Raw genomic sequence first — 14,690 nt, forward strand, 5'->3', positions numbered from 1 at the left:
TTTTTAACTACAAAATAAAAACTTAACCATCTTGTTTGCACTATTTTAATAATCTAATATTGTAAAACCTGGAAATAAGCAATTGGTGATAATAAAAGTGACCTGACATTTAGGACCAGGGTCCCCAGTCTGCTGGGTGACAAGCACTGTGAAGCCATGGGTTGCCCTGATGCAGGACACTTGCCATGCTACAGGTGTCTGCTTTCTTGGGGGAAAAATATAGCTCTCGGGAAGAAAGGAGCTTCCCTTTCATATCTTCATACTCTGCTTTTGCAAGATTTGTTTCTTTCTTTTTTTTTTTTTTAAAGGATTCAGAATGATCTGAGAAGAGGCCACTGGTACGGTGAAGGCAGCTCTGTCCCCTCAATTCTCAAACTCAGCACTTTTTTTTTTTAAAGATTTATTTTCATTACAAAGTCAGATATACAGAGAGGAGGAGAGACAGAGAGGAAGATCTTCTGTCTGATGGTTCACTCCCCAAATGAGCACAATGGCTGCTGCTGTGCCTATCTGAAGCCAGGAACCAGGAACTTCTTCTAGGTCTCCCATGCAGGTGCAGGGTCCCCAGGCTTTGGGCCGTCCTTGACTGCTTTCCCAGGCCACAAGCAGGGAGCTGGATGGGAAGTGGAGCTGCCGGGATCAGAACCGGCACCCATATGGGATCCCGGGGCGTTCAAAGGCAAGGATTTTAGCTGCTAGGCCACGCCGCTGGGCCTGCATGATTTGTTTCTTGAAGTGAGATCTTTGTTGGGAACACAGCGCAAGGCAATTGCTTGACTGTAGTCTTGGGAAACCATCTGTATTTTGTTAGAACTGTAATGGTAACTCTTTGCTTAAACAAGCTACTGTTGTTTACTTATGATTGTTCATACTGACCCTTTTGCTTAAGAATTTTTAAGGCCTGCTGTTAGAGTTTCATTTACACTTGGGAGGGAAAAGTCCATGACAGTAAAAAATGGGTATTGTCCAGTGACGTAAGCACTTTTCCTGGCTCTGGTTTAACACTGTTGCCTGCTTTGGAAAAGCAATTGAGAATCTGTTCCTGTTTCAGAGTCCCTGTTAAGCTAGAATATATAAATATATAAATATAATCGTTACAAATCCTGATTGACTCGAACATTAAGGCTAATATTTCAGGTTTTAAGCATTCACAGTACTTTCTTTACGTGTACATGAAAACATACATTTGTGTACACATACATGCAAAAGGTATTGAGTGAAGGTGCTTTCAGTATGTGTGCCAAATGGCTCTGTAAGTGGTGCTGTATTCTCTGTGACTTAATTTATTTTGGAAATGTGAAAGGAGGAGCAAGAGAAAAGGGAATAGTTCAGTTACATATTCTACATCTCTAGTTAAGTCATCTTGAAAGATTAGGATTATGTACCATGTAACTTGGCATATTTCTGGATGCTAGTGCTTTTGCAAACAGCAGAGGAACGAAATTTAGTATACATGCATAATACTGTATCCAGATATTTACCCTTGCTACCCACCTGTGTGGCTTAGTTTTACTACTTGTTATATACTTAGAGTTAAGCATTGAATTGCTTCTTGGCAATTTTTCACTTTGTGATAAAAGTTCATCTGTATACAGATGATGCAGTATAATTTTGTATAAGGATTCTTCTCTGTTCCCTTATTTTTTTCTGCTTCTGTAAAGCTGCATATTGTGAAATAGTATTTTATTTTAATGTCCAGCTGATTTTATTGATAGGTATACAACTAGAAAAGTGGGTAATGAGGAATTGAAATCATACCTTTGTGTATATATATATATATTAACATCTTTATATGAAAATTAGTTTATGAGGATTTAGATTTGTAACAAATTCAGTATTGAAGATATTATGTTAACATTCTAGGAGTTGGGATAAAAAACAAAGAAATAGTTAATTCAAGAAGTTCATGGAAAATGGAATTAAATTTATGCTGGTACAAAAATTTAAAATCTTTGTGCAGTGTTTCTCCCCACAATACACAGTTTCCATGAACTTTCTGAAGATTCTAAAGTCTTTTGTTAACTTGTACTAATGTCACCTAAAGAAATTTAAATAATTTTCTTCTCTTATGTGCATAAATCTTGTTGTATTACATCCTATTTTAACAATTTGATAGAAAATGTAGTATAATCCTCGTAAGAAAACAGAATACCTTAAAATGATTATGCAGTATAACTTAATGCTTAAAGATCAAATATGTTGTAGTAAAAAAAAATCTAGCAGTGAACATGTATTTTGTACTTACACTGATAATATTAACATGAAACAGCTCATTATTGTTTGAACTCTAAATTTCAGAGAAGATTCCTGCACACATTATGGTGTACCTGTGATTTTTCTATCTTTAGACTCATTGTGCCTTTGATATAGTGAATATAAGCAGATATTCAGATATCAGTCTTTATAGCACATTGCCTAATGTTTGATTCTTCTCTTTTTATATTAGGTGAAATATTTTTAATATCCTAGTTATGAGTCTGTGATTTCAAGCAATAATGAATCTAAATTGACTACTGCTGTATATGTGTATGGCAAATGAAATAAAAATTGTTAATCATATTGACTAATGGAGGCATTTACTTTCATTTCTAATGTTTTGATTTTCCTTTGTTTCTTTCCATGTTAAAAAAAATTCAGATCTAAAAGGGAAAACGTTAAAACTGGAGTAAAGCCAGATGCATCTGATCAAGAACCAGAAGGACTTACTCTTCTGGTGCCAGATATCCAAAAGACAGCCGAGATCGTGTGTGCAGCCACCACGAGCTTGCGGCAGGCACATCAAGGTACGGGACTGTTCCTGCAAGGCAGGTTCTCCTTGACCCAAAGATGGTTATCTACTCAAGGCTGTCTTTCTCCTTAACCTAGTTAATGGTTTTCAAGTAGGTTTGTTTTCTTAAACATATTCCTCTCTCAAGCTTTGTTGTTGTCAGGTTTTTTACCACAAATGAAAATGTGTATCTGCTACACAGTGTTGCTAAGACTGAATGTGGTTGGCTACAAACATGCATCACATGTTTCTTTTTTTCCCATTGAAAGTAATAAAACTGAAAAATGCTGTTGTATTAGGTAGGAAGTAGTAGCTTAAGACTGCGATAGTTTAATTTACCTAAATATTTTCAAATATTAGCAGTAGAAGATCATAGTAAATTCACAGTATCTCTTATTTCACATCCATTTTGAAGATTAATTGGGTTTTGGGACCTACAGTTAACATTTATGATATAGACATCCTTTCCTCTGAAAAAGATATAATGGGAAAATAACTGAAACATTGAACATTGCTTTAGAGTTCAGAATCTGAACTTCTTATGTGAATTGTTTTTTGTAGTTTTCTAAAATGCTTACTGATATTATTTATCTTCAAATATTATAACAGAAAAAAAACTAGGTGAATATTCCAAGAAGGCGGCCATGAAACCCAAACCTTTGTCAGTATTAAAATCACTTGAAGAAAAGTATGTGGCTGTTATGAAGAAATTACAGTTTGGTAAGTGGAAGTTTTTCACGAGTTAAATCTCATTTTTATCACTTCTCAGTCTTTTGATTAAGATCAAGTATAAAATCTCACTGTCAAGTTTTAATAGCGATATTAACATGTGTTTTGGTTGATTAAAGGTTTTGAAGTGTTTGTCCTGCTACCCACATGGAGGAATAAACTGAGCTCCAGCTCCTGCCTTGTGTCCTGGCCCACCCGGCCCAGTACTGTTCATTACAGGCATTTGAGTAGTTGGCCAGTGATTGGGAGCTCTCTTTGCCTTTTTGTTACTTAAAAATTTTGAAGAAGAACTCCATGCAAGATCAGTTATACTTTGCACGTGGATACATTTGAAAATTTGTATCAATTTTGTTTCTTCAACTTGTTAAAATTACAGTTTCAGTAGAGAGAATTCTGTAAGAACCTAGAAAAACAGCATAAGCAGGATGTCACCAGAAGAGGCAGAAAGTGTACCCTTTTCACACAACCTCCTGGTTATATGTGCATCCTTGCCAGGAAGCTAAAACTTGGGTTTGACTTAAGTCTGCTCACCATTTTAAACTCCCTAAGACAAATCTTCAGGCTCTCCCATTGGAGAACTCTAGACAATTGAAGACTAATAAAAAGATAAATTGGCACCTCTTATGAGATGTTCACCTCTTAGTGGTAGCAGGTTAAGCTACTGTCTGTAAGGCCAGCATCCTGTATGTATTGTTCAAGTGTGAGATACCCCACTTCCAATGCAGCTCCCTGCTAATGAATCTGGGAAAAGCACAAGAAGGGTGGCCTGCTTGCCAGGCCAAAGCCAGGTACTAGTAGCTCTTTCTGGGTCTTTTTTGTGCATTGAAGAGGGCCAGGCATTTTGGCTGCTTTCTACCTCTTTTCCCAGAATGTGAGCAGGGATCTGGCTTGTAAGTGGAGATTGAGGGCAGCTGTCCGTCTTGAATGCCAGTGTTGTTAAGATCAAGTATAAAATCTCAGTAAAGTTTTTCACAGCACTATTGACATGTATCAAACACATAACTGTAGCCCTGGATGATTTTGTTTTTAACGGTAAACTGTTCTTTCTACCTATACAGCTACATTTTCTAGTATGGAGATTCTCTTTACCATGGCGTCCATTATATGATGTAATGTCATTTGAGTGTAATCAGTGGACCTTGAGGTTGTTCATAGCTTTTCAGTAAAATATGTAGCATCTCAGTACCATCATTAGGTGTAAATATTTGTGTGCATCCATGATCGATTCCTTATTAATACAGAGGAATTTCTGAGTCAAACAGTATCTGTATCTTCAACAACTAGACATTTGGATGGTACTGGAATAACATTTTGATATTAGTAGATCCTGTGGTCTGCGAGGTCAGTTTCTTGGCATGATCATAGGCTGATGTTAGTGATGGATTACTATTTATAAAATTGGAGGGAAACTTTATTCCTGTTGTCCATGAAAGACAAGTGTTACATAGTTGGAATAGTTTCAGCTTGCAAGTTTACTGATAGAAACCAGTCCGTAGTTTTGCTGAAACTGCATCTATGTGTCAGAAGTTCAGGGCTTGGGAAAGCAGTGGTGTATGGCTCAAGTCCTTGGCCCCTGCACCCTCGTGGAAGACCTGGGTGGGACTCCCTGGACCTGGCTTCACTTGAGCTCAGCTCTGGCTGTTGCGGAGTTAACAAAGGAAGGTGGGAGATACTGACTTCCCCACTCTATAACTGATTTTCTGTTTAAATAATTTTTTTTTAGGTTTTTTTTAGCTTATTGGTGATAGTTTTTGCATGAAATACCAAAGTTTGTCTTTTAAGAATTTTTGAAGGTTGTAGCATTCTGGTTCCAACTTTGTAGTACGCTTTTTGTGGTTCTTGCTGTTTTACTAGATCCTGAACTCTTTGAAGGCAATCAATATATATACTGTGTTCTGTATCATTTGGTTTGAATTCTGTAGCCCAGGACCTTTCACTCACTGAGCTGTTGATAAAAGTAATGGCAGAAACATGTGGAAGATAGGTCTTAAGTCATTGTAATAATCCTACTTTTTCCTTAATTGGTTTTAATTCAGTATTATAATTTAAGTTGTTTATATATTAATGAGGAATTGAGGTAATGCCAGAGATAAAATTCAAGTATAATTTTTCCATTGTTTATTTAAATAAAGAGTAAGTCCTCCTAAGTTTTTCTAAATGAATGATTTAGAGTTACTCATTAAATTATTTCAGAGTACTTGGGATACTGGTTTTTCTTCCTGAGTCAGTTAAGCATGATCTTACTAATACGTTTTTGTTCTATAAATGTAATTCTCAGCCAAATGTTTCTGTTCTCTACTTTTAAATCACTGGAGATACACAAAGACTGACTTCGTAATGCGCTATGAGAGTACTTTTTATAAATTTATAGCTTGATTTATTTTGGGAAGACATGCTATTTTGATAGGAAATTATTCCTTTGCACTGTTATTTAAGTAATTTTCAAATTGTTTTGGTTAAAAATTGCTCACTGTTTTTGTGTCTGTCGTATTTTCAATCCATCCAACATTGTTAACGTGTATTTGTTTATATGCGTGTTGCAGAAACATTCATAATTTGCTGTGTTCTGTCCTGTGTGTGCAAGAAAGAGTATTGACTTATTTATGGTTTTTGTTATAGCAGCTGTTCTTCAGTCTGGCTTCTATGTTTTTAACGGTTGAGTCCCTCCTTTTTTTAGATACGTTTGAAATGGTTTCTGAAGATGACGATGGGAAATTGGGTTTTAGAGTGAATTACCACTACATGTCTCAGGTGAAGAATGCCAGTGATGCCAACAGCGCTGCCAGAGCCCGCCGCCTTGCCCAGGAAGCTGTGACGCTTTCAACCTCACTGCCCCTCTCGTCGTCCTCCAGTGTGTTTGTGCGCTGTGATGAGGAGCGACTCGACATCATGAAGGTAGCAAGAGCAACTATTCTTCTCTGTCCATCTTACTACTCAAACATGCATACATGCTAGAAATAGCCTAAAGTTTAACAAAATTAGTTTAAAAAAAAAACTTAGGAATTCTTTCCTAAGATGGATTTGGAGCAGTATGACAGGCTGCTATTCAAAGTACTGACAAGGAAATAACAGAAGAGCCTCTTCCCTGGAGCTGGGTCGCATCCTGTCATCCACGACTTAGGGCACAGCCTCAGAGGATTCCATGCGTTTCCAGAGAAAAGCCAGTAGAGGATTTCCTGCATGTCACCCAAGATCCTTGTCTCAGGCTTTATAATATCACTCTTGAAATTACTCTTGTTTTGTTCCTCTGGGAAGTTGGACATGTCTCTGAATTAAGTCATACATACCTCTTTATGTTGAGCACGGTCATAGTCTAACCTCTGCTGACCTATTGACATGTGAAGTTAGTAGCCGTTGCTTACATACTTGGTTGGTTTGCTTTTTTGTGTGTAATTTTTATGTAGCAATCTAATAGAATGTTCACTAGGATTATTGCCTTGAAAAACACAAAATATTAGTGACAAACACTAAACATACCATACAAATTCATACATGTGAGTTTGTTTCTACTAAGCATTGTGTTATATCGGAAACATCCCAGTGTGGATTCCCAAAGCTTAAATCAAAGTTTATGCTGATGCCACTTGCTTCCACACAGTTTTTAAAGACAAAACGTGGTATCTTACATTGCTGTTGACTGTGTCAAAAATGCATTAATTGTTGTTCTTTCTTAATACCTGTAGAGTATCTCTTTCAGTAGTCCTTTCCCAAAAATAAATCACTTTAATTGTAACCCCAAACCATTTTGTAGTCCTGTATTTATTTTTAACTTTCAGTTTCATTTTTAACATGTTCTAGTAGTTACATATTTAGGCAGTTAGGAGATTGTTATTGTTTCATGTTGGGTTGTATTTTTCGGGATGTCAGCGTTTCATAACCCCAGTTCTCTGTGCCTTTTGCATACTAGGTTCTGATAACGGGTCCCGCTGATACCCCCTATGCAAATGGCTGCTTTGAGTTTGATGTGTATTTTCCTCAAGATTATCCCAGTTCACCCCCTCTGGTGAATCTAGAGACGACTGGTGGTCATAGTGTACGGTTCAATCCAAACCTTTACAATGATGGCAAGGTAATGTATTTACAGTCTTCTAGTAGTAATACAAATGTATTATGTCTGCAGTCATTAGATCATCATTATTACAACTTCCAGCCCATTGGTTTGGCATGTGGTGAGAGGGTCAGGTGGCAATATTTGAATCTGTTCAGTGGAAGGATCACATTGGCAGGTTAAGAAGCAAATGTCGTAAATGATCCTATTAACAAGCCCCCCCACCCCACCCATCAGGAGGTCCCCTGAGAACTACAGGGGCCATTTTCACTGACCCAAATACTTTCTGTTTGGCTCTCAGTTCATTTCATCACCCACTAATGCAAGCTGTCTTCATTTAGAATGTAACAGAGCCCTTGTCTGTCTTTGCCTCTCAGCTTTTTTACTCTCATTGTCTCCATTTCTATTATATTTCATCAGGGAAGAAATAGTTTCCCTCTTCTCACTGATTTCCTCGGTATTATTACACTAGTGTAGTTCTTCCAAAATAGCCATTAGTACATCATGCTGTTTTTGAAGTGTGTCATTGTAGGTAGAGAGAAAGGCAGAAAATCTAACATCCTATTGAGAAGGTATTTACCAGTTTAATTGGGAGTCCATCATGAGTAGAGACGATTATTGCAATGTGTCTTCACATCTTGAAATGACAGTCTCTGGTATATTGTTCCTCTAGATGAATACATGTACATATATGCTTACCTAAAAATAACAAAAAAAAGGAAAAAATAGAAATAAAACAAATTAAAAAAATACATGTTTACCTCTCTATTGATCTTGTATTTTTCATGATGGTGTCTTATTTCAGAGAGAACATGTGATATTTGATTCTACATATGATCCAAAAATACTTATTTATTTGAAAATGTAAGTTACAGAGAGAGAGAGATATCTTTCCTTTGCTGGTTCACTGCCCAAGGGACCACAATAGATGGGCAAAGTTTGAGCCCGAAGTGATAAAGGTTTCCCACATGCATGCAGGAATCCAAGTCCTCAGGCCCATCCTTCCATTAGTAGGGAACTGGATCAGAAGTGGAGTGTACAGGACTGCAAGCAGCACCCACGTGGCATTCTGGAAGCTACAGGCAGTGATGTAACCACTAAGCCACAGTATCATTTTTTTCCTCATTGCAGTTTCAATTTTTGAAAAGAACTTATTTTTCATTTTAAAATAACTTTGCTTATGTTGGATGTAGTTGGTATTATTTCATGTTTCATTATGTGTTAATTATAAATGCCACATAGTTTAGATTATATATGAAGATGCCAGTTTTCTTTGATAGAATACCTCTTGGAGTTGTATTTGGCACAGAAAAACTCCAGACACTTTGACCTAACAGCACTTGCTTTTCTTTAGTTAGGGTGATTTTTTTCTCAAGCCATCCTTCCAGTTTTGGTGACACTTTTCTCCCTTCCTTTTCAGGTGTGTTTAAGCATCTTAAATACTTGGCATGGAAGGCCAGAGGAGAAGTGGAATCCTCAGACCTCAAGCTTTTTGCAGGTAAATTAACTTTTTCTCTTACAATTTCATTTAGAAAATCAGGAACTACAGACATTAAAACATTTTATTCTCATGTTTGTGGTTTAAAAATTTTAGGTTAGAACATTAGTGAAAAACACCTTTAGAAAGCATTATTGGAATTCTATGATGTCGTTGTTCTATAATCTAGTTTACGATTGTTTTGAATTCCTTGAGTTCATAAAATTTGATATTCGTGGTTCTTGCTTTACAAAGCATTTAGTATATACATTCCATAATCTTATTCTTTGTTAATTTCTGCAAAACACATGAATGCATATACTAAAATGCCACATATTGTCCCATCTAATGCTTATTGTTGATGTTCCATGTCCAAACAAGCACATGGATAGAAATATATTGACAGTAGAAATTGATTTTGTTGCTTCTTTGTTCAAGAAGCAGAAGCAATCATTGTTTCTATGTTTTAAGCTCGACATTTGTATTTAGTGTTTTGTATTCGCTGGAATCTGCCTTGTCACTATGTGTCATTTATATTTAGAGAAGCAAGTCTTCTGTTAAATAAGTGAGGAGTCATAAATGAACATAAGACCATGAAACTGTTTTCCCATTTAAAGTTTTAAGTGATGGTTTTTGTTTTGTTTGTGATACTGTGACCATTTTCCTTGAAATTAGAATTAAAAACTGCCTTCTGGATGGTTTTACTTGCCAAAGCGCTTTAAGACTGCATGGCTAGGGCCCGGCGCGGTGGCGCAAGTGGTTAAAGGTCCTCGCCTAGCACGCCCGGGATCCCATATGGGCGCCGGTTCTAATCCCGGCAGCCCCGCTTCCCTTCCAGCTCCCTGCCTGTGGCCTGGGAAGGCAGTCGAGGACGGCCCAAAGCTTTGGGAGCCTGCACCCGCGTGGGAGACCCGGAAGAGGCTCCTGGCTTCGGATCGGCATAGTATCGGCCCGTTGCGCTCACTTGGGGAGTGAATCATCGGACGGAAGATCTTCCTCTCTGTCTCTCCTCTCTCTGTATATCCGCCTTTTCAATGAAAAAATAATAAAAATAAATCTTTAAAAAAAAAAAAAAGACTGCATGGCTAGTTTTATGCCCTTTGAGCAAGAACGGCTTGAGCATATCTATTTCAGTTGGTTTGGGTGTTTATAAACAGATTGTTTTTTAGCATTTTCAAGAAGTAGAATATTTTTATTTATGGATTTCAGTAAATAAATAATAAGATACATGTTATTTTTCTTTTTAATAAAGTATTTCCTTGTCACCGTGAACATCAATTTCATGTTGATAAGTTTATTTAGAAACATTAAAAGAGACTGCACTCGTAAAAGTAAGATCCCAGTTTTTTGGGGAATCCCCTTGTCACTCTTCTGTGTTTTTGTTTTTCTGCAGGTGTTGGTATCTGTCCAGTCCCTTATATTAGTAGCTGAGCCTTATTTCAATGAGCCAGGATATGAGCGGTCCCGAGGCACTCCCAGCGGCACACAGAGTTCTCGAGAATATGATGGGAATATTCGGCAGGCAACAGTTAAGTGGGCAATGCTAGAACAAATCAGAAACCCTTCACCATGCTTTAAAGAGGTATGTTCAATAAAGTTACTGAACGAATATTCAAAGACATTTTAAAATTCAGTGTGTCAGTATTGCATCTGTCCTTGTATTTAGAGCTTGGTGTTCCAAACTTTGTTTTTCAAAGCTAGTTATAATAAAACCATGTATTGTGTGATGCACAATACAGGTATAACTTGATGCTGTCTATATCCTAAAAGACATCTGAGTATATTTTGAAACAATTTTATTGTTTATTTTTGAATGTTACTATTGTATTGAAGGACAGAGGTCAGAGAGGGGGAGAGAGAAAAGGAGTATCATCCACTTGTTGGTTTACTCTCCCAGTGTGCACAGCAGTCAGGTCTGAGCCAAGCATAACCAGGAACCGGGAACTTGATCCTGCTCACTCACGTGAGTGGGAGGGCCCTAAGTACTTGAGCATTAAAAGGAAGCTGAATTGGAGGCAGAGCAGGAGCCAACATTCAGGCCATGTAGGCACTGGTTTAAGTCCCAGCTGCTCTTCTTCCTATCCAGCTTCCTGCTCATGGCCTGGAGCCAGTAGGGACAGATGGCCTAAGTGTTTGGGCCCCTGCACCTGTCAGAGGAACCTAGAAGAAACTCTTGGCTTTAGGTTAGCTTAGCTCCATCCCCATGTGAAGAAAGAACGAACAAAGTAGAGAATGGAAGAAATCTCTTTTTCTCTCTCTTACTCTGGCATTCAAATAAATAAATAAGTTTTGTTGTCATTGTTTAAAGAAAAGATAAAGAAGCAGAGGAACAAGGGCTGAAAGTTAATTGGGGTGGCAGTGTTGCAGGCTCACCTCACCTGCTATGCCACATTGCTGACTCCAGCATTTTCCTCTTAACTGATGTGTGTATGCCACATGTGGAAAAGACATTTCTTTTCCTTTGGAGAGAAGGTGACTAAGACTTTGTGTGGCACTCTGCCCTGTGTAGTGGCTGGCACCCTGTGCTGAGGTGTTTCCCTGGAGACTGCCTAACTCACCCGTCACAGCTCACTGCAGCAGCATGCCTCCTATTACCTGGGTGCTGGGCTGGTTGTTCTTTCTTAAAGTCAGATTGTGGCCATCTGTTTTTGTACACATTTAGTGTTGGAGGGGTTGTTTACCTGGCAGAAATTTGGTCTTTCGTCTAGCCGAGCTACTCGTGTGCATGAACCCTGCTGTGTCACTGCTAAGCCTTTGGCCTCGTTCGATAGGACTGAATGTGCTTCATTGGAACATAACAGAACCATTCTCATTTTTGTTTCTGCTATTATAAATGAATTGGCAAGCCAGTGTACTTTGAATGTCTAAGTGATTGATAATATAGGAAATGCAAATTCATATAATATTCTGTTGCTTTTTGAACTTTCACTGCCCAAATGAAGTAATTCACTTTGCAGTAGTATCAACTATAAAATCTTAGGTACTATGCCACAGTTCAGAAAGTACTACATTGAAACCTCCTTTCCTCGTGCTTGTGGCCTAAATTAATCCCTCAATCCCTTAAAGACTATATTGAACCCGTATGTACTTCCTGAAAGCTCTGCTGCCATAAGGAGCGGTCACTTCAGACTGTGCTGTGTCAAACTGCACTGTGGATTCTCACTTCTTCCCTCAGTGTAAGAGTCAGCTTACTGGCAGCTCAGAAACCAAGCAAAGTCAGTTCCACTAAAAGAAATCAGGAAGGTGTGTACCTTGTCTGTCGAAACAGGAAGGAGATTTTTTTCTGGGGGTAGTGGTCTGGTGTGTTGTAACAGAGAATACGGTGCTGTGTTCAGTGTGGGAACACACTCACACATTCACTTTTATGCACTTTATCTGTGTGCTTTTCAAAATATGTTCAACTTCACCTTAAAAAAGTGAGCTCAGTATATCTTGAGTGATTAAGTCCTCTCCTTAAAGTTCCAGGATGCCATTTTAGCAGCTTGTCCATATGCAGCTGCTCGACTTCCCATCCAGCTCCCTACTTCTGGCCTGGGAAAGTATAGTGGATGACCCAAAGCCTTGGGACCTTGTCCCCGTGTGGGAGACACAGAAAAAGCTCTTGGCTCCTGGCTTTGGATCAGCTCAGCTCCAGCTGTTATGGTCACTTGGGCAGTGAACCAGTGCTTGGAAAATATTTCTCTTTGTTTCTCCTTTTCTTCATCAATCTGCCTTTCCAATAATAACTAAAAATTTTTTTTAAGATTTATTTATTTTTATTGGAAGTTCAGATATACAGAGGGGAGGAGAGACAGAGAGGAACAACATCTTCCCTGTGATGGTTCGCGTTCTCTTATCAGGTAATCGCAACGGCTAGAGCTGAACCAATCCGAAGCCAGGAGCCTGGAGGCTCTTCCAGGTCTTCCAAGCGGATCTAGGGTCCCCAGCCTTTGGGCAATCCTTGACTGCATTCCCAGGCAACAAGCAGGGAGCTGGATGGGAAGTGGGGCTGCCAGAATTAGAAGTGACTCCCATATGGGATGCTGGTGTGTTCAAGGCAAGGACTTTAACCGCTACACTATCATGCTGGGCCCCACCTTTTTTTTTTTTAACTAGCAGAAATGGATGTTTTAGAAGTGAAGATGCCCATGTCCTGCATTGGAGTGCCTGGATCTAACGCTGCCTCCATCTGCTGCCTATAGCTTTCCCTTAAAGTCGTGCAAGTCAGTGATGAATTAAAAAACTGGCTTCTTGGGCCTGACGCTGTGGTATAGTGTGTATAAATATGTCATCTACAAAGCCAGCATCCCATGTGGGCACCATTTTGAGTTCAATTTGCTTGGCTTCCAACCAAGCACCATTCTGTTGGACTAGGAAAGCAGTAACAGAACCCAACACTATGTGGGATAAATGGATGAAGCTTGTGTGTGTGTGTGTGTGTGTGTGTGTGTGTGTTTACTGAGTCAAGTATGAATTTTTTTAGGCTGTGTTTTTTTTCCCGAAGATAGAAAGCTAGTTTTTGCTAGCTTATTCTCCACGTGCCTATGATGGTCAGAAACAGAGTCAGAGCAGTGAATTCATTCTGGGTGTCCCTTTTGGTTAACAGAACAGTTACTCCAGGCATCTTGCTACCTCGCAGCATCTGGAGAACAACAGTGCCAGGTGCTGTGCTAAGGGGTGTGGTTAGGCCACATCTCCTCCCCACGTGAACACAGGAGAGTCATATGTGAAATGACTTTTACCAAAAGAATCCATCCAGGAGAACTTGGGTTCCTTCAAAGGGGATGCATTTTATCCATGCTTATCATTTTTTTCCAATTAAGTGTGACTTGTCCTCTTGAACTCCCTGGGCTTGTCATATTTCTTTCTTTTTTTTTTTAAGATTTATTTATTTTTATTACAAAGTCATGTGTATACAGAGAGGAGGAGAGACCGTGAGGAAAGGAAGATCTTCTGTCCGATGATTCACTCCCCAAGTGACCACAATGTCCGGTGCTGTGCCAGTCTGAAGCCAGGAGCCTGGAATCTCCTCCGGGTCTCCCAAAATGGTGCAGGGTCACAAGGCGTTGGGTCGTCCTCGACTGCTTTCCCAGGCCACAAGCAGGGAGCTGGATGGGAAGTGGAGCTGCCGGGATTAGAACTGGCGCCCATATGGGATCCTGGTATGTTCAAGGGGAGGACTTTAGCTGCTACGCCACCACGCCACTGGGCCCTATCATATTTCTTCATGGCAAGCTATGTTTTGCTTGTTTTTGAACTTGATTCAGACATCAAAATCAGTAGCTTTAATGTATCATCCACGTTAGGACTTGCACGTGATTGTCTTTGCAGGTCTGACGGCCTTATTGTTGGATTATGAGCGCATTGCATCATGTCACAGCTCACACAGCTCCCCAACAGCATGTGTTCAAACTCTTATCTGTGTTTCCCTGAAAACTTACCAGAAATGAGTTCCTTCTACTTACATTTTAATTTTACTCATTGTGCAAAGGCAGAAAAATTTAATCCCAAATCTAAATTGTCATTACAAGAAAATATATTTTCATAAAATAAAATTCTGTTTATATAATTAACCAGAAGATAAGTAAAGGGTTTTTTTTAAAAAATAGAACTATTATTTCTGTTACTGTCGGTGATATTTTGAGCAAGCTGTATAAATTTTCAAGTCTGCTTTTAAAGACAAGTGTCTT

General features: G+C 38.8%; 1 protein-coding gene across 9 annotated transcripts in view; it reads left to right on the plus strand.

The window, feature by feature from the left end:
- BIRC6 (baculoviral IAP repeat containing 6) overlaps window positions 1–14,690 on the plus strand; it is a 184,054-nt gene that overhangs the window by 166,355 nt on the left and 3,009 nt on the right. For 8 of the 9 annotated variants that reach the window (XM_040993044.1, XM_040993043.1, XM_040993045.1 and 5 more), the window contains 6 exons: window positions 2,638–2,783; window positions 3,377–3,487; window positions 6,174–6,391; window positions 7,404–7,565; window positions 8,965–9,042; window positions 10,415–10,603. In XM_040993044.1, coding sequence (XP_040848978.1) covers window positions 2,638–2,783; window positions 3,377–3,487; window positions 6,174–6,391; window positions 7,404–7,565; window positions 8,965–9,042; window positions 10,415–10,603 — 904 coding nt within the window. Of the gene's footprint in view, window positions 1–2,637; window positions 2,784–3,376; window positions 3,488–6,173; window positions 6,392–7,403; window positions 7,566–8,964; window positions 9,043–10,414; window positions 10,604–14,690 lie in introns of those variants that run through there. The other variant, XR_005885163.1, reaches the window with a different exon arrangement.

The sequence above is a fragment of the Ochotona curzoniae genome, unplaced genomic scaffold, assembly GCF_017591425.1.
Source record: "Ochotona curzoniae isolate NIBS_2020 unplaced genomic scaffold, NIBS_Ocur_1.0 contig_883, whole genome shotgun sequence".
NCBI classification, from domain to species: Eukaryota; Metazoa; Chordata; class Mammalia; order Lagomorpha; family Ochotonidae; genus Ochotona; species Ochotona curzoniae.